Genomic DNA, 21,083 nt, shown 5'->3' with positions numbered 1-21,083 from the left:
GAAGAATTTGACAAGAATCATTTCAGCACTAATCCAATAAAATTGAACAATATAATGTCCAGCCTTGAATTCTTTTGATAAAAGCAAAAATGCTGAAGTTCCTCATAAGCTGTCACCTAGCTACCTGCAATTAGGAGAGCACCTAGAAGAAAGTCAAAATTAAGAATTTGTATTTTAAAGCACATACTGTAGCCGTGGAGAAGTATCAAGATAAAAACAAAAGAAAATCAAAATCAACCCATTATGCTCAAAGACGTGCATGCCAGCTTGTAGGGATTGGCCTGGTCACCAGATCTTTCACAACTTCAGTAAATTGCTTAACCCATATTAAAGGATCTGACCTTATGTCTCATCTATCTCCTTCCACTGCCTACTTTCACCACTGTAACATCACCCCATGCACTTCACCTCAGCTCATCTGCTAACCATCATCCATGCCTTTTCTACCTCTAGACTTGTTTATTCAATTGTTCTTCCTTACCTTGCACCTTCTGTAAACCCGAGTTCATCTAAAACTCTGCTGACTGCATCGTAATATGTTTAAAACTAGCGAGTTACTCTTAAAGTGCAACCGCATTGTATTGTTAGCAAATGCAAACACCAGTTACATATAGTGAAGTGCCGCTATGAACCTAGGAATTGCATGTCTAGTTAAATATATTTTGATGGAAGAAAAGACAGTGGGAGAACTCCTGCTTACTTATGAATAGATCCATGGGGATTATTTATCTCGATCAGAACAGGTGGTCATTGTAATGTTGCATCTTTGTGCAGTATATCACGACAGGAGGAGGTATCAATGAAACAAGAACAAAACATGAGGGGCTCCTGCAACACTCCTGTGAACAACGGGTTCACAGGAGTGTCGCAAGGGTCTGAAATGCTGACTATTTGTTTTACATTTGTTGTGGGTCAATCACATATTACATTTAATTTGGCTACTTACCAAGAAATCTCGCAATCAAATTGAAGCAATGATTGCATGATTGAAACAGTAACTTTATTGCATGTACAAATCAAAATAAGACCCCTCTAGTAAGCAAGTTAAGGCTCACAGCTCAACTTGGCGATTACCTAATTAATTGTGAAACTTGGCCAGATTCCACCAATAGTGTCTGTCTCTGCAAATGTCTAAGGTTTGATTTTTGTGCATTATTGTTTTTTTAAATTCTGCTACTGACTCATTCTAGTGTTGGATTCTTATACAAATTTCTCTCTTTCAAGTTTGTAGTGTGACATTATTGATGACTCAATCGATTGTTTCATGCCCAACAGTTATTACTTTTTTGGAGACCTTAAGTCTGAAGTTTGCATTCTTATCAGAAGTAGCTCCCTTGTTCTTTATTACATTTAAAATTAGCTGTCTGTTTAAAAAATAAATAGTTTTCTCCTGCAATTAACACTTTTACTTTAGAACTGTCATTCTGCAAGGAGACGTACTTGCCATTTGTCATGAGGTGACATTATCAAGCTGCTGTTATCTCTTCTCTCCCAGCAAACAGATTGTTTATGTTGTTTCACATCCTTCTTTCCAGGGATGGATAATTCACATGATGCTTTTAATTCCTTTATTATCAGTTTCTCTTTTTCCCTTTCATCTCAAGGAACAGTTTATTTCAGACAGAATTATTGCTGCTTTTTTCAATCCATGAAATTTACATTGTCATACATTGCTTTCCAATGTGCTGCTGAAGAGGGGGGATATTTCTGAGCAGCTGAACAGACCTGCAATGATAGTTCTCCCATCTTGCACTTTCCCCACACCAGGTTGTGCAACTAAAAGTGTTACTAGGCCCAAGACACTTCCATGCCAACCTGTGATTCTTTAGAAGGTAGGTTGGAAAAGCCCACCAAAAATATCCTGCTCTGAATGCTAAGGATTTATGGAATGCAGTATCACTACTGCGAAGTGGAAGCCATATTTGATAAATGCGTTCATACCTATATGTAAGAAAATGTGAGTAAAATCTAAAAGGCAACTTTTAAGATCAGAAAACCTCACGTATAATTTATGGTAAGACATAATTGAAATCAGACATAAAAGCAATCAGAAGGTTAAGGAAACTCCTTAAGATTTGGAAAGGCTTTGAGCAGTAAGCACTTTTTCACAAACCTTATTTAGGCAAGTCAACATGGTACTTTTACCATAAAGTTGCATGTGGTAAGAAAATTGGAATATTCCTGATTGTGTGGTAAATGGGAGATCACAACCAGGGAACGAAAAAGACAAGTTCAGGACAAGTCATAGAGATTAAAGGGTTAAGCCAGCAAGGAGAAAGTAGATGACAAGGAAATAAAACAGGGAGAAATCAAGAGTAATAGTGCGTAAGCATGTAAATTTAATCCACAGTTAGCTTTCTTTCAGCAGACATATGATGGAGTATATACCCAGAGAAACTGTTACATACAATGATCAGAAAATTAGCAGCACCTGTAATAGTGAGAGTTAACCTCCAGGCTTGATGCTCCAAGGTACCAAGCAGCTTACTATCATAAGCTTGCGATTAAATTCCTGGATCAGCCCACTTTAGCTGTAGTGCCAGTGATATTATTTGACCCAGTCAGCATTTTAATTTCAAGTTGTATTGATTTGAATTTGCTTCCTGTACATGCCACTGTACCTTTGTTACTAGATGTGACTAAGGGGAAATTTGGGACAATCATAGAATCATGGAATCCCAACAGTGTGGAAGCAGGCCATTCAGCCCATTGAGTCCACATCAACCCTCTGAACAGCATCCCATCCAGACCCACCCGCACCCTATCCCAAAAATTCTGCATTTCTCATGGCTATTCCACCTAGTTTGCACATCCCTGGCCCCTATTGGCAATTTAGCATGGCAATTCAACCTAACCTGCACACCTTTGGAATGTGGGAGGAAACTGGAGCACCTGGAGGAAATCCACGGAAACGCAGAAGAATATGCAAACTCCACACAGGTAGTCACCCAAAGTTGGAATCAAACCCATGTCCTTGGCGCTGTGAGGCAGCATTGCTAACCAGTGAGCCATTGTGCCACCCCCAAAATCCATTGTTTGAGTCATTACTGAAATTGGCATTTGAGAAATTTGTAACTTGCTCTGAGAGAAACACGGCATTTATGAAATTTATTTTGCTTTGTTCATGTAAGGTGCAATGTTCAACCTCGCAGCACTAATACAAGCACAGGTGAACCTTTGATCATTCATGAGATGTCGGCATTGCTGGTTTTGCCAGCATTTACTGCCATAGCAAACATCCTTGAGCTAGCAGCCATGAGCTGCCTTCTTGAATCACTGCAGTTATTTGGTTTAGGTACATATACTGTACTATTAGGGAGTTCCAGGATTTTTATCCAGTGTTGAAGGACAGCAATACATTTGCAAGTTAGGATGGTGAGTGACTTGGAGGGAAAATTGAAGGGAAGGTCATATGAAGCAGCTGAACAACGTTGAGCATTGGGCACAACTCTGAGAACTCCTGCAGAGATGTCCTAAAGCTGAGATGATTGACCTTCAACAATGACAACAGTCTTCCTTTGTGCCAAGTATAACTCCAACCAGAGTATTTTCCCCCTGATTCCCATTGACTTCAGTTTTGCTAGTGCTCTTGATGCCACACTTGCTCAAATGTGGTCTTAATGTCCAGGGCATTCATTCCTGGCTCACCTCTTTTCATTTCTTTTGTATACATTTGAACTGAGGCTTTAAGGACTTAGGAACTGACTGGCCTTGGAAGAATCCAAACTGGGCATCACTGAGCAGATTGTTACTAAATGAGTGAGACTTAATAGCATTATTTCTGTCCTGTTCCATCACTTTACTAATGATCAAGAGAAATTTGATGGGCTTAAAGTTGTGTTGAATTTGACATGCTTTTTGTGTACATGACATATCTGGCAACTTCCCAATTGTTGAGTAGGTGCTAGTGTTTTTGCTGTACTAGAGCAGTTGGCTAGGCACGCAGCACATTTTGGAGCACATTTCCATATAATTGCTGGAATATTGTCCTGGCCCATAACTTTTACAATATCTGCTGTGTTCTGTCATTTCTTGAAGTGAATTCAGTTGGCTAAAGGCTGGCATTTGTGTCCTTGGACTTTTGGAAGAGGCCAATATGTATCATGCACTTGGTGTTTCTGGTTGAAGATTATTGTGAGTGCTTTTTGCACCAATGTGCTGGTTCCCCCCATTATTGAGGATGGATATTTGTGGAGCCTCCTCCTCTAGTGAGTTGTTTAATTGTCCACCAATCATCCATAATAGGATATAGCAATACTGCAGAGCTTAGGTCTGATCTGTGGAAACATTTGGCTCTATTATTTGCTGCTTATGCTGCTTAGCAAGGAAGTAGTCCTGGTTATAGCTTCACCAAGTTGACATCTCTATTTTAGGTGCCTGATGATGCACTTGACATGCCCTCTGCACTCTTCACTGAACCACAGTTGATCTCCTGGCTTTATGGTAATGGTAGAGTAGAGGATATTCCAGGTAATGAGGTTGCAGATTGTGTTGGGAGTACAGTTCTACCGCTACTGTTCAGTCATAGATGCCTCGGCTTGAGTTGCTAAATCTGTTCAAAATCTATGCCATTCATCATGGTGATTACTCAGTCGGCTTGACAGCTGGTTTGCAATGTGGGGTAATGCTAATAGTGTGGATTCAATTCTCACAATGGCTGAGGTTATCATGAAGGACTGTCCTCCTCAACCTCTCCCCTTACCTGTGGCATTTGTCCGTCATGAGAGAGCATCATTATGGTCCAGTAGGTCTATGGCAACTTAACCTTTACCTTACCACACGACAGAATATAGGTTATTCTCAATGTGAAGACGTGACTTCATCTCCACAAGAATTGTGTATTTTTAACTCTTACCAATACTGTCGTGGTCAGAAACACTTGCAGCAGACTGAATGGTGAGGTTAAAGCCAAGTATATTTCTTCCCCCACATGACTGGATAATGTACAGTGCCAGGATTTTGTTCTTTTTCCCTTTGTATTCTGCCAAAGACCCATTTATTTAAACAAGTACAAACTTTCCAATTGCTTCATGTTGTCAAATATCACCGAAGGTGGTACCTACACAATAAGTGACTTTTCTCAATCTTAACTTTATTTTTTTTTCTAGTTATTGGTTAGAGGCAGATGTTTGTTAGCGAGTTTTGAGAAGATTTGTAGCTCAGGTTGAGGTTCTGGATGTGAGTTTGCTCGCTGAGCTGGAAGGTTCGTTTTCAGACGTTTCGTCACCATACTAGGTAACATGTTGATGGATGTCCATCAACAAACACATTGATTTGGAGCCAATCTACCATCCCCTGAGAAAAAGAACAGGAAATGACATCGCCAACCCAAGGAAACCTAACCAGATAAATAGAAAGCGGGACATAACACCAGCCCTTCGTCGGAGGCTCACTGATGATGTTACCTAGTATGGTGATGAAATGTCTGAAAACGAACCTTCCAGCTCAGCATGCAGATGTTTGTGTAGAATTTCGTTCCACGTGTAGCACCACAATCTGAAATTTCACCACTTCATTGACAAAAAATTTTCACCAATGTATATTTGCTTCAGAATACCTCAAATAGTTCTGATGATCATAACATAGAATAGAGGATACTTATATCCTCTGGCTATTTTGCTGTCTATGACAGCTTTGAGATCAGTAGCAAAATAATAAACAAGGCAGTCAACTCATCAGATAATGTTAGACATCACGAGAGTAGTGATATTGCCATCTGCTTTGAGTGATGATGCTATGGTGGCAGCATATCTTTGTTGGTGTGACTGTGTTTACATCTGATACTGGCTAAATGGCAGAAGTTCTCACAATTGCACTCAACTGGAATTTTGTTCCCTGTTGTCTGCCATAGATTCTGTAGCCTGAGAGGAAGTCCTAAACCACAACTCAAATCAAGTGCATTGCATTAAGTTAACAAGGCCATACTAAAAAAGAACACAAAGCATTGAGGTTAATTTCTAGAGAAGTAGAACAGAAAAGCAGAGATGTTGTGACAAACTTGTTTTGAGCCTTCAATAGAACTCTTTTGGGGGTCCTGTCTCATCTTCATAGCTCTTAGTCTGTAGCTCTGTAGGATATTCTATGCTTCTGCATATCCAAGTTCTTTTTACATGTTATAAGTATTCACCATCTTTTTCGGGTAGCTAGTCCCAATCCCACTACCTTCCAAACCTCCTCTCAGTCTAAATCTATGCTCACTGGTTATGAATCCTTCAACCAAGAGCCTTCCTATTCACTCCAGATGGACTACTAATACTCGTAGACACTGGATTCTATCCAATGCTTCCTCATAACTGAAAGACTCCAGTCCAGGCAATGTCCTGCTAATGGAGATAGTAGGAACTGCAGATGCTAGAGAACCTGAGATAACAAAGTGTAGAGTTGGATGAACGCAGCAGGCCAAGCAGCTTCAGAGGAGCAGGAAGGCTGACGTTTCAGGCCAAGACCATTCATTTCTGAGAAGGGTCTAGGCCCGAAACGTCAGCTTTCCTGCTTCTCTGATGCTGCTTAGCCTACAGTGTTCATCCAGCTCTACACCTTGTTATCTCAATGTCCTGATATATCTCCTTTGTATTCTGTCCACTATAGTCATAGATTTTCCTACCATGTGTTGAACAGACTGCAGTATTGAAAACAGCTGTGGTCTGACTAGTGTTTTATACTGTTCGAGCATAATCACATAGCTTCTCTATTCTATGCCTCAGCTTATAGAGCAAGTATTCCATAAACCTTCCAGGCCATCCTTTCTAGTGTACCAACCACCTCATGATATGAGGGCATTCTGAGATTCTTCTGTTTCTCGACATTTTTCAGTGTCCTGCCATTTAAATGTATTCCCCTGTCTTGTGAGCTTTTCCAAATGCATTACCTCACACTCCGCCAACTCCCTTTATCTACTCTTGTGGTAAGCCAATGGGTCCATTCTTATTTTGCTGTGGTTTTGCTTTTTTTCTCTATTGATCATCGCCTGAAACTTTTTTAATTATAAAGCGTAAAGATATTGATGCTTCTTGTGGAGTTCTTCTGTCATTGCAGTTTAAGTTCAGTGGAAGTCAAGCTAGTGTTTAAAATGTAATCCCATCTAGACATTTATTCATCAAAAGTGACAACAAATTGAACATTTGCTGATTTAAGAACATATTTTTACAAACAAGTGTAAGAAAATGTAACTTTTTTAATAATAAAACAAAACAGAAAGTGCTAGAGAAATGCAGTGGAGGTGGGAGCATCTGTGGAAAGAGAAACAAAAGTTGAATAATCAAGTCCAGTATGACTCTTCCAATCTGAAAGGCGCTATAAAATTGTATGTTTTGTGCTATAATTAAACAAAGAACTGCAGGTGCTGGAGATTTGAAACACAATTGGAAATTGCTGGCAAAATTCAACAGGCCTGGCAACTTAGATTCATAGGCTGCCTTGCGGAGTTGGGGGAGAAAAGCTATTCAGCTCATTGAGTCTGCAATGACCCTCCAAAACACATCCCACCCAGACCCAGCACACTTCTCCTCACCCTATCCCTGTAACCCTGCATTTACAATGGCTAATCCGCCTAGCTTGCTAACCACTGAGCCACTGTGCCATTCTATGGGGACAAAGCAAAATTAACATTTTGAGTCCAATGCCTCTTTATTAGAATTGATTTTTTTTGTGCTGTGACAAAAGGGGAGAGGGAGCAAATGGACACATCATGAGAGTGTCCTGAACAAATAATGAAGGGAGTGCTGAAATAGTGCAGGAACGATTATAGATGAAGAATAGATAATAATGATATGTTAATAACAGAAAATGGGTATGCTGTGCTGATAACAAACCAACACAATAAGATGGAGTTGGTGGAAGTGGTGTTTAGAGGGAAGGAGCTGTAAATAAAATGAAAGTTGGTGTTTAAATTCTGTATGCACATAACTTTCTTTGGAAAATGTTTAGACTGAAAAGTTTCAGCAGCATGTGTGAGTGCAATATTTGGAATCATCCACTTGAGAAATAACACATATTCTTTACAGAATGCATAAATTCTTCAACCAAGGATTTCGGAGGTGATATCTCAGATGAATTGTTCCCCATGGTAACTTAGAATAATGCAGAAAAATATTTTTTCCACCGATTTGGAAGTTCTTTTTATTAACTTAGGAATAGAATTTCATTTAGATCACTTCAGCTGCAAAAATTGGATCTTCAGCTTCTCAATATCTACAACATGGCTGACGCAAGATGCCAAGTTTCTTTTTCAATTTTCCTAATACTCTTTTGCAGGTTGTTGGAATGTGTTACGTTCCTGCAGATTGAGGGCTTCATTATGGGAGTTCTTAATGATGTAAAGCTGTAAATGTTAAATTCTGCAGCATGACATCAGTGCTGGTGACAAAGTGGTAATCAATAGGGCTGATAACAGTTGTCACTCCTATCGTCAATTAACAGCATTAGTTCGATAGATTGCACCTTTGTTCTTACCCACCGTCCCCTGCATGATGATCTCCATTCCACCCAATTGCTTTTATATTCCCTTTGCAAAGAGTTGACAGTTTCTGGTTCGTAGTGCCACATTTCCCTGATGCCTTTGTCTCCACATTTCATTTTTCTTTGACGTTCTGACCAAGTTCTTGTTTCTTGCACAAACATGATAACAAGTCACCCACATGTCACAGTGCACACAACAAACATTGAATAAACTGAAGAGTTCTTGCTTCCTACTCTGGTTCTGTTTTGCCTAATATACATGTGAGATTGTTGAATAATTTTGTAAAGTGAAAGTTCCAATCCTAATACAGATTCAAATCAAGATCTAAAAAGAATTCCCTATTCAACATTACCGAACTTAAAGCATTTTAGGTTATTCTGCTCATCGCTTTAAATGAGCGTGGTAGTGACATAGTGGTATTGTCGTTGGACTAGCAATACAGAACTTCAGACTTTGTTCTTAGGGAAGGAAATCTGCCAATCCTACCTGGTCTGGCCTATATGTAACTCCAGACCCACAGCAATGTCGTTGATTCTTAACTATCCTCTGGGCAATTAGGGATGCATCCCATGGATTAATAAAAAAAATCTTGATTTCAGATTGATTTGCTCCATTTCATAAACAAATAGTGGTGTATTTTGATTCAAGGTAGAGGGACACCTAAATATTCTTCATAGTTTGTTTCCAGCCTGTAGACAGCAAGAACAAACTGTTTGGAGTAGCACAAGAAAATGCAGACATAAAAAATGTGTTTGTTAGTTTGCAGGTGGGTGCATACTTTCCATGCCAGTTTAATAGGAGTATAAATGTGGTCTTGTACAAAGAGATATACTTTAGCCCATTTTAGAATATTAGTGACAGGGTAAAAAGTAGGCAAAATGGTTCAGGGTTGGATTACACAAGATTAGTTTTGGGACTAAAACAAAAGGAAACAATTTAAAAAAAGGGGTCATTAGGCAATGACCAACTCTAACAAGAGAGAACATACCCATCTTCACATTCAATGGCATTACAATCACCAAATCCCTCGCTATTAGCCTCTCAGGAGTTACCATTTGACCAGAAACTGAATTGAATGAGTCTTAAAAATAGAGTCAGAAGCTAAGAATTCGGCAGCAAGTGACTCACATCCTGACTCCCTCAAGCCTTCTCGCCATCCATAAGATACGTCAGGAGTGTGATTGAATATGCCCCACTTGCCTCTGACAATGCTCAAAAAGTTTGGCATCATTCAGGACATAACACTCCATTTGCTTGGAGCCGCATCCATTTACATCGACCGTCAATCCTCAGTAGCAGCAGTGTGCACCATCTACAAGATGCATTGCAAAAACTCACAAAAGATCCATTGACATAACCTGACATACCCAGAACACCTTTATCTAGAAAGACAAGGATGGCATAAACATGGAGAAACCACCACCTTCACATTTCCCTCCATTCACCGTCCTGACTTGGAAAGATAACTGTTCCTTTAGTGACTCTGAGTCAAAATCCTGGAACTTTCTCCCTAACAGCATTGTGGTTATATCACCAGTAAGTGGACTGCAACAGTTCAAGACGGCAGCTCACCAACACCCTCATATCATTGGGCAAGAAATCTGGCCCAGCCAGTGATACCCACATCCCATGAAAAAATATTGAAAAAAATCTGAAATGAAATGGGAAGTATTGGAAAAACTCAGCAAGTCTGGTAGCATTGTGGAGGGAGGAAAAAAAGAGGCTCAGGTCAGTGACCTCTCATCTGATTGAAGTTCTGATGAAAGATCAGGGGTTGTGGGTTTAAAATCAAATTCGCAAAAGTTCGAGAGGGGAGATGAGGAGAACTACTTCCATACAGATTAGAAGCATGTTGAGCACGGACCCTGAAATGAGTAGTGGTAGTGAATTCCATATTAATGCCATAAATTCCCTCCGTTCCAACACAGTCCATAAATAACTTCTAAAGCAATCTAGAAGTGAACTTGAAGATGAGAAACATAGGCAGTCACGGACTTAAAACAGGAGCAGTAAGCCGAGAGTCCAACTTCTCTTGCAACAAGCCAGCACAGGCACAATTGGGCAAATGGTTTCCTGCTGTGCTGTAAACTTTTATGGATCCATGTTTATAAATCAGTTTTAGTAGCTGACTTCATTAATTCATGGAATTCTCCTCCAATGCTGATACCTTATTTTGCGGACAGACAATGAGACAAAGATTAGTGTTAGATTGTTTAACGTAAGCTAACTTGAGTTTAAAAAAAACTGGAATCATTTTTCACCAAACAGGATACTTTTATATTAATTACTATTTTACTTCAATGGAAAATGCAACAGGAAACTAATCCCCAATGACATCTTGTCAACTTTGACGTATTTCTCAGCATTGTGTAAAAATGAATCCTGCAAGTTGTTGAAATTATAAAGGTTGTGTTTTTGTACAGTATTGCCGGAATAAGATAAGTTTTTATATAACAGAAATGATTTCAGAATCTTTCTTAATTAAAAATAACGAATACAGTGGACACACTGGAGATCATGTTAGCCTTGACTCCTATCTTTGCTGTTACAAAGCATTTTCATGATACTAGTGCAATCACTTACCAACGCTAAAATGATCTATTACTGGCCCGTCCACTATGGCTCCAGTGTCAGTAACATTAAGCAAGATAATACATAAATAAAGAATATTTATTTATATAAAGCCTTTTACAATCCAAAGTGATCCTAAAGTACTCTACAGATAATGCCTACTTGAAGTGCATTCATAAGTAGAAAACCATTTGCACACAATAAGGTTCCACTACCAATTGTGGACCTGACTAAATAATTTTTTTTGATGTTAATTGAGTGGTCAATATTAGCCACTGCAGAGAATCCTCCTGTCTGGTCCCTCAAATAGCACCATTTAATATTTTACATTCACCGAAGAGGGCAGACAGAGCTTCCTCTTGTAGTGTCATATTCACTTGGCACTGCATTTGTACTCAAGTTTCTAAAGTGGGATTTTGAACCTTCAGAATTGGAAGTGGGTCTGCTTAGAGAGATACACATTTGACATCTAGCACACAAGACCATTACTGACACAGTGCTAGGTGCTCAGTGCATTGCTGAAATTTGTTAAGCCAAGACATAACCAAACGTTTCTGTGCGGTTTATGGCGACACATACCTATTTCTATATAAATGATGCTGTGCATCCCCATGCAAGTTCAAATTCTAAGTTTGCACATATCCAAAGACCTTGATTAAAAAATGTAGTCCAATGAGAGTGACATCAGACTTTGGCCTTTAATTGAAATAATAACAAGAGATTTGGAAGTCAATTAAGGCTTTATTCTTACTGTTTCATTGGGAGGTACTTGTCTGTGACAATGTAGTGCAATAATTTTTCAAAAGCATTATTTCAAGACCAGGTTAAGCATGCTGAGTACCCTGAGATTTGTCTGATCCTCACCCTACATTGAATGACAACTGTCGTTACAAATTCTGGCCCAGGGCATTTACAGTTTCATTTCCAACTTCTCCAAATATACTGGGCCCAACATTTACCACAGTGCATATGAAGCAATGAGTTTTTTTTAAACTCATCCCTCACTTTGTCCCTCGTTAAACTTTCGCTATCCTCCCATCCCATGCATTGCCCTGATAGAACTCTTATCTTAACTATCTCAAGTTGAAGGGATGTAGAGTTATCTGATAAAAAAAATCTGTCTCAATTATCCATTTCCAGATGCAGCTGAAGTACAACAGGTTGTGTCAGGTCTTTTCCCCTGCACCACTCCAGGATTGTTCCTCAGAAAAAAGACCAACGGATCTCTTTACTTCGCTACCTGTTCGCTCATTGGCTCATACGCTCCACTCCAAACAGTAATTGGAGTTACTTAGAGTTCTTTATTGCCACCTACCTCTTTTGTTCTCCAACCCCTTCACAACCAAACATTAGTTCCTTAGCTCTGAGTATGTGTCTCAATGTTTCTCCCCATCTATCTGTGCCTCTTCTGCACATATTTTGTCTGTATGTCTTATAAGATTCACCTCCTACTCTCTTGTGCATATTCTTACTAAACAACAGACAACCATGTCTCATTGCCATTATTCCACATTCGTTTATTCTCTCTAAATTCTACAGTCACTGTTTCTTTTCCTCCACGCTGCACAGCTATTCAACAACCTGACAGGATATACACACAGTTATGCTAAACAATTTAATATGCACATTTAAATAAATCATCCATGCACTACAAAAAAAAATTAGTAAGGTATGTTGCTGGCAAGTATCTAAGAGAAAATATCCTTGCATCCATACTTTGAAAACTTCTGTTTAAATAACTGTTAATGGAATATTGCCCATTATTAATGTTTATTCACATGTTTAAATTGTTAATCCCCTTCTCTAAGGCTGTTTCTCAAACACTCCTGTCGTTTCTGTAGCTAAATGTAGAAGTCACTAAGTTGGAGACAACTTGCTAATGTGTTGTCAATTGCAGTGCTTTTACTAATTGACATCATCCTATTCGCTCATTCAAATTACAAGTCTGCCCCATTCCCATGTTCATGTCCTATGTGATACTGCAATCCCACAGTATTGTTTCTCCTTTGAACAGTGGCTGCTATATCACTATTGAACCTTACCATTTTCCACTCAATGAATGAGGAAAGTCTCTCCATCCATCCCTCACTCTGGTAAAAACAGTCTTTCAGAGGTGAAATTCTTAAAGGTCTATATCCTCTTAAACTCCCAGTACAAGCCCACAATCGCCAAGCTATGATATATATTAAGTTAAACACGCTTTAAAATTAATGTAAATCATGTAAAAATAACATTCCAACTAACATACGTTACTTCTGTATTTCAGTGCTCACAGTCATGCCTTTTCAATTCAGTCAGGTTTTTCTCACATGCACTTGGAGCTTTTTTTTTAAATAACCTTGTCCAGATTGACAATATCACCTCAAAAGCAATCACATTTTTTCACTTTCAACAGGTTTCTCAACAACATTAACTTCATTGGATAGTTTTTTTTTAAATGACATACTGACGTAATGAGATCTCCGTTGTCAATAAGGAACTCCTGTTTCTATGCGTCATCCATTTTATGAGATAGCTCATCTACAGACTCCGCACGTTTCACTTCGGACATAAATCTGGGACTTTCCTTCATTAAGCTGGTCTGAATAATTCCATTAGCTTAATTCCTTGTCAATCAGATACTTGTCAAGACTGGATGAAATTTAGCTTGGCTGTTTTAAAAACTGATCTTCTGAAAATTGTGAAGCTATGAAGTTCAGGAACTGTATGCCCGCCAGAGAATTTTTCACTACAAAGAATGCTCATCTTTTATACCAAAGAAGGTAGAAAGACTTGAAGCACCCATGTTATATCCTGCCTCGTAATCCATACCCGCACATTCTGCGCATAGAAAACCAACATTGCTTTGTTTTGTAATCAGACAAAAATGGATTTGAGCCAATAACGAGATACAAGGAAGTGTAGCCAAAAGAGGTTTAAAGAGAGTCTTAAAAGAGGAGAGCGATGTAGGCAGTTTGAAACATTTAAAGGAAGATTTTCCAAGCCTGGAACTTTGATTGCCGAAGGGACAGGCACCAATGCCTTTGTTATATCTAAGTTTAACAATTGCAGTATTTTCCAGAATGTCTTTCCACATGCAAAATTCTACCACCAGTATCCAAGTTTGCACCAAATTCTTTTCACCCATCATTACATCAACACTGACTTAAGTGGGCTCCAGGTCCAGCAACTGCTTGATTTTTGAAACTCATCCTTTTTCTTTTAATCCTTTCACATCTCACATCTTTATCCTCATCTTTATTTCATCATAGCCTCCTCTAACCCAAAACCCCGAACGCTAAACCCCTCCAGGATCTCTGCATTTCTCCAATTCTGACTTCCTTTACATTTTAACCTTAATTTCTCCACAATTTGTGATCATGTCTGCAGATGCATGGTGCTAAGCTCTGGAAATCTCTCCTAAACTTTCTATCTTCCTTTCAACAAAAATAATAATCAGCTTTTGGGTTCTGACATTAATGTAGTAAAACATGCAATATATTACAGATGTATTATCAAACAGAATTTGACAATGGTTCTCCCCCTGTCCTGCCATGATAAGGTCAGAAGTGGGGATGTTCACTGATGATGGCACAATGTTCAACATCAGTCATGATTCGTCAGAAACTGAAATAGTCCATGCCCAAATACAGCAAGACCTGAATAATGTCCAAACTTGGGCTAAAAAATAGCAGGTGCTAGACAATGACCATCTCTAGTAAACGAGAATTTAACCATTGCCCCTTGTTGTCCAATGGCATTGAATCTGCCACTCTCAACATCGTGAAGTTATCATTGACCTGAAACTGAACTGGACCAGCCGAACAAATACTGTGCATACAAGAGCGGAGACTGGAATTCCTACAGCGAGTAACTCACCTCCTGACTCCCCAAAGCCAGTCCACCATTTACAAGGCACAAGTAAGGAGTGTGTTAAATAATCCATTTGCCTATAAAACTGCAGTTGTAACCACATTCCAGAAGCTTGATACCATCCAGGACAAAGCAGCTCACTTGATTGGCAGTACATCTGCAAACATCCACTCCCTCCCCTATTGATACTCACCTGCAGTAATCTACAAGATGCACAGTAGAAATTCATCAAGACTCCTTAGATAGCACCTTCAAAATCCATGAATACTACCATCTGGAAGGAAGATGGCAGGAGGAATATGGGAACACCTTTATCTTCTGTAAGCTCTCCTCCAAGCCAATCACTGTTCTGACTGAGAAATACATTGCCATTCTTTTAGTGTCACTGATTCAAAATTCTGCAACTTCCTCCCCAACGGCATTGCAGGAGTATTCACACCAATTGGATTGCAGCAGTTCAGAAAGCAGCTTAACATCGCCTTCTCAAGGGCAATTAGAAATGGGCAATAAATGCTGGCTCAGCCAGCAAATCCTACAGCCTATGAATGAAAAAAAAATTGACACTGAACCACATACGAGGTATGACCAAAGAGGCACATTTTAAAAAGCATCTTAAAGGAGAACATGAGGTGGACACTCTTGAAAACTCACCTCCATCAACTGTTTAAAGACTATGTGTCATCTGTCCGAGCATCTCCCTAATGCAAACTGATGTCAAACTTTGTTAATAAAGCAATTCTTGAGCATCATGTTTAATCTGATGGTGCTAAGGATATTGTTTGAATGTAAGTTGTTGTTGAAGGGGGTGAAAAGAAAGGAGAGTTTAGTTGGCGAGACAGGTTGTAAGTTAAAAGTGATTGCAGGTAAATAGAAGTGACAGGCCTTTAATGTTCAGGATTAACCATTTAAATTGGAGGCAGTAGGAGCTAATTTTTGTCAGCTAGGGCAGTGTGTGATGTGTGTCACTTAGTGATGTTTAGCAATGTGGGCGGATTTGTGTCAGTAGGCATTCGCAAAAGATGGAGGTTTGGAGGTGAACCACAAAGGCATTGGAATATTTTGGCTGCAGGTAATAAGGAAATGGATGAGAGTCTTACAAGCAGAGAGGCTAACTGGAATGAAATGATCTTTGTGATGGGTAGGAAATTTTGGTATGAAGCATGGTTTGGATTTGAATATAGCACTAAGGACATGGTTCAAGCTGAAGCACCTAATGCAGGGGTGTGAGGGGAGGAGAGTGATAGATTCAGTGGTAATGTTATGGAGGTTATGATCGGAAATCAAAGATGAGGATTTTGATCTTCCAAAAAAATGTCTATCACATCTAAAACTGGATGCTAGACATGCAGTCAGACAAGGCAGAGGAAATGGAGGAGTTCGGATTGGTGGTGGAGAGGTGGAGCTAAGTGTCTTCAGTATATATGTGCAAAGCGTTTCAGTCTTTAGATGTGGCTGGTAAAGAGCAGCATTTAAAGTGAGGCCACTTAGTTTCTAAATTGCTTGAAACTTTAATATTTTCTTATGAGATCCTGGCTTGTTAAATGTTCACAGATAGGAATAACAATTTTAAACTGCTGTTGGAAGTATTTGTTGCTATGGTATTCTACTATTTGCTGTGGAAGATCAGCCTGTACTATTCACAGATGTCCCTTTGATGAGAGAGATGATAGGAAATTAGTAAAACTGAAAACATTTACATCCATTTGTACATCGCCCATGGTGTTTTCGACCATGTTCTATTTACAAAATGTAAAGCATACTATCAAACAATATGCTTGCAATAGTTGTACCATTAGGTCAACAGTTCCAACCCAAACCAGCTCACATCTTTTGACAGCATTCCTGAAAACTGAAGCCTGGGATTGCGGGATGGGAGCCCCGAAATTGGAACCTATTTTGAAAGAACTCCAAATTCATCCCAACTTCGCAAAATTTGAGCCCTGTTTGTTTCCTTAGGTGCATATTGTCAAAGGCACAGGTGGAAAATACTCAGTTATGTGCATGAGCATTGCTGGAGTTTAACTAGCTAAAGCCTTGCAGCACTCAACACAGAACACTAGTAAATCCCTGCCAGTGGCTTTGCTATAATCATTACAGACACCATATAAGTATTGGTAACATTTGGCTTGTAATGGTATAGATTTATGGGTTTGAGTCTTGGCTAGCAGCAGTCATGGGACCATACCCGCTACGGTATTTTGTTTCTTTTTGATTGTACTTTGAAGTGGTACATCGTAGAAGAAAAACTGAAAGCCAGCTGAAAGTGGGATACTCTGAGGGTCGGTGTTGACTTGTTGGGCCGAAGACCCCGTTTCCACACTGTAGAAATTCTGTGATCCCAAACTCATAAACGAAGTAATAGCATCTATACTCTGCTAGAGTCTTCTATGACCTTTCTCTTCTGAATGTAGTACTCTTCCACCATTAATCACTCAAATGTGCTTTAAAGGTTATCAGCTGAATTTGTCCCTGATTCTATATTTTTCCTTTTCTGAATATTAATTTTTCAGAGGTGGCATTTTGACTTTGTTATCTCAACTGTTAATTGCATATTGTAGCAAGAACAGTGAGTCACACAATACTACCCAAGTAATTTACAACCTTATCTTTTAGATGGTGTCTATCTGTTTACTAGAATCAATTAGTAAAGATCGCTGTGCTGCATGATTGTAAGTTTTAGAATAAATGCTAAGTATTATTTTTCTTTTGATGTTTCTGGAACTTTGTTTCCTACATTGCTGATTTGCAGTAACATACATGGATTACCGTAGTTATACTAGAAACTAGTCATGACTGTGATCTGCCAAAATGGTACTTGGGAATCAGTTCCTGTATCCTGGCAGCATCCAATATGAGTTTTTTCTTTAATTCACTCGTGGGATGTGGGTGTCACTGGCTGGCTAGCATTTTTTGCCCATCCCTAGTTGCCCTTGAGAAGCTGGTGGTGAGCTGCCTTCTTGAAGTGTTGCAATTCATTTGCTGTACATATATCCATAATGCCACTAGAGAGGGAATTCCAGGATTTGGACACTGGTGCTTAAGTAACAGCGATATATTTCCAAGTTAGGATGGGAGTAACTTGTAGGGGAACTTACTGATGATGTTCCCAATTATCTAAGGAACTTTTCCTTCTAGTTGGAAGTGGTCATGTGTATGGAAGGTGCTGTTTAGGACTCTTTGGTGAATGTCTGCAGTGCGTCTTGTATGGTATGCATTGCTGCAACCGAGAGTCAGTGGTGGAGGGAGTGGATGTTTGTGAATGTAATTCCAAATGGGCTACATTAATCTGCCCAACCGCTCCATGCTAGCATTTACGCTTCCCTCCTACATTCTACAGTGCAGTAAAGTGAATAAAAAGTAGCAAGTGAATAATATAGTTCAAAGCACAACATTAGTCGTATCATGATGACGGATCACTGGTGGAAATATTGAGTTAATCAAGTCTGCTTATTTTTATGGGGGAAATTAAATTCTTTTTCAGTTTGCAATTTGTTTTCTGATGCTTGTGTAATCTTTTCCAGCTGGAAAGGCAAATGCTGATGCAGAATGAAATGAGACAGAGACAAGTCGCAATGCAGATCGCATGGTCCCGTGAATTTATAAAGTACTTCGGAACCTTTTTGGGACTGTCAACAATTGGTTTAACAATAGGGTGAGCATTTTGTTTTTGTTTTATGGTCATTCATGGAGTTTGTGATTACAGCAATGTTTTATCAGACAGAATTATCACCTGGTAAAATTGTCTTTAGACATAGCTGATTCAGAGATCAATGAGATGAGCTACTTTGCTGTTGCTGCAATCAATGTGGGTGCAGATATAAGCTTGTAAAGCACCGATATTCAGCATCATTTCAGAATAAACAAACTTATTTATTGAGAAAGCATTGAGAGTCACTCCCGAGATGCCCCCTGTAGAAAGTATTAATTGTCCTGCTGTTGAGATACTTAATGGTACAAAATGAAATCAAGCAAAGAACATTAGAGATTACTGGTCAACATAACTCACCCGATTACCAGATTTAACAGGGAATCAAAAACTGAATAACCAGGATGATTGTCTTTCAAATCATTCCAAAGTCATTATGATTGATCGTCTGTCTGACAATTATCTCTGATCACATCCACTGTAAATTACATTTACACAACAACTTTAACGTAGATACTTTGGAACCATTTTATTGTTAAACTTTGATACCGAACCACAGAAGGTTATGTTAGGACAGATGGACAAGAGGTTGGTCCAAGACATTAATCATCACAAGTGTCTTAAATCAGGACAGATTGTTAGAATAGTGGTGAAGTCCAGGGAAGGAATTCCATAAGTTCAGTTTGAACCTCAAAACATGTGCACCAGTGGTGGACTAAGGAAAGTACATAATAAGCAGGTGACCAAAATTACAGAAATGCAAAAGGCTTAGAGTGTTCAGGTTACAGTGAGATGGAGGAGGTCAGCTCAATTAATTCAGTTTGGTGGGAAGAATGAGGAGGCAATATAAAATAAAAGATAGAATTCTAAGTCGGGTGCAAGAGCAGAGGATCTGGTGTGCCCAAATCAAGGAAGGCAACAAAGCGGGGGTTGAGAAGGTGGTAAATAAAGCACATGAGATCTTGGCCCGTATAAATACAAGAGCAAGGAATTTATAGTAACCCTTTGCAAAATGTCGTTTTGGCTAAAATTTAACATCCAGCTCTGGGTACTATACTTTAGGAAGAATGTGAAGGGTATCGTGAGGGTTCAAAAAAGATTCAGGAGAATGGTTCTTGTAATTGGATGCTTCAGCTACATGCATAGTTTGGAAAAGCTGGGCCTGTTTTCTTTGGACAGGATTAAGAAGAAATCGGATTGAGATTTTCAAAATCACAAAATAAAATCCATGAAATGGCGAAGAGAGGACACTAATTTAAGGTTATTGGCAAAAATTGTTGCCACCTAGAAAGACGAGAAAGAATAGGGATGGGGACACCTCCAGCTGCACATTCCCCTACAAACTACATACCATCCTGACTTGGAACTACATCTTCTTACTTTGCTATCACTGGATCAAAATCCTGGAACTCTTCCCCTGCACGGTGGATCTGCCTAAATCCCAAGGACTGGAGCAGTTAAAGGAGGTAGCTCCCCACTAATTCCTCAAGGCAACTAATAATGGGCAGCAAATGCTGGCCCAGCCCGTGACACCCACAGCTGGTGAGCACAAAGAAAGATAAGCAACATGAGGAAAATCACCTTAATATTGCCAGCAATGAGGGTCTGGGTACTCTGACTCAGAGTGCAGAGGAGACAAATTCAATTAAGGTCTTCAAAATATAATTGGATGATAATATAAAATATTTGAAAGGTGGTGGATGAAAGGCAGCAGTGTTGTATTAACTGCTCCTGTAGAGAACTGGCATGGAAGTGACAGGCTGAGTGACCTCCTTCAGTGCTGTATTCATTTTATCCAGGTTATAAATATGGAGGGATTTGACAAAGCTTCCTGAATTTCTTCACGTAACTTTAAATAAGAGACAGATTGGTTGTTCGACATTTTAATCATGCTGCAACATGAAAACACAATTGTCTATTTTACCCCAACTTCAACATTCTGAGCATAATCACTAAATTAGATCAGTCAAAATACATACGGTGCTCCTGGTGGATTCCAAATGTCTTGATCTTTAGAACAGTGGCAGATGGGTCCTACACTCCAATGAAAACTTTGTTTCAGCCAATTCTTGCAGGCTGACATTGGCTGTTCCACTAAAACTATGATGAAAGAAACAAAAGAATCACTGGGATAATTCAACTCCTATGAGTGACAAATAAGTTCACATTCTCTCAAAGTAGTCAGAAATGAACTCATTCTTTCCAGGGTGGCTTTTCACATTTCACTTTTGTCAGTTCAGATTTCTCCAAGCATTGCAGCAACTGTTGGCTCATCTTGTGCTACTGTGGGTCCATGGGATTGAGGTAGACTTTTTGCTAACCTCCTCTCTTAGGAGCACTGTCTTGCTTCTCATTTGGCACTAGTGTGCTGCAGTGAAGGAGAAGGCAGATTGTCTGTCAAGCATTCCTTTGGATAGGCTGTCTCCACCCATCACCTGGGCCTCAGGTCCATGTCTCCACTGATCAGTTGGGAGGCCGTCTGCACATTATAGTCCAATTACCTGTATGAAGGGTGGTATCTAAAATGTGCCTTACTGCCACTAGAGCTGTACTCCA

The 21,083-nt window shown here is 39.4% G+C and overlaps 1 protein-coding gene across 1 annotated transcript in view; it reads left to right on the top strand.

Annotated features, from left to right (window-relative positions):
- plgrkt (plasminogen receptor, C-terminal lysine transmembrane protein) overlaps positions 1-21,083 on the top strand; it is a 66,171-nt gene that overhangs the window by 41,511 nt on the left and 3,577 nt on the right. The window contains exon 3 of the mRNA XM_048528168.2: positions 18,403-18,533. Coding sequence (XP_048384125.1) covers positions 18,403-18,533 — 131 coding nt within the window. The remainder of the gene's footprint in view (positions 1-18,402; positions 18,534-21,083) is intronic.

This window comes from Stegostoma tigrinum, chromosome 3, assembly GCF_030684315.1.
Source record: "Stegostoma tigrinum isolate sSteTig4 chromosome 3, sSteTig4.hap1, whole genome shotgun sequence".
NCBI lineage: Eukaryota > Metazoa > Chordata > Chondrichthyes > Orectolobiformes > Stegostomatidae > Stegostoma > Stegostoma tigrinum.
This window is presented reverse-complemented; position numbering and strand designations above follow the sequence as displayed.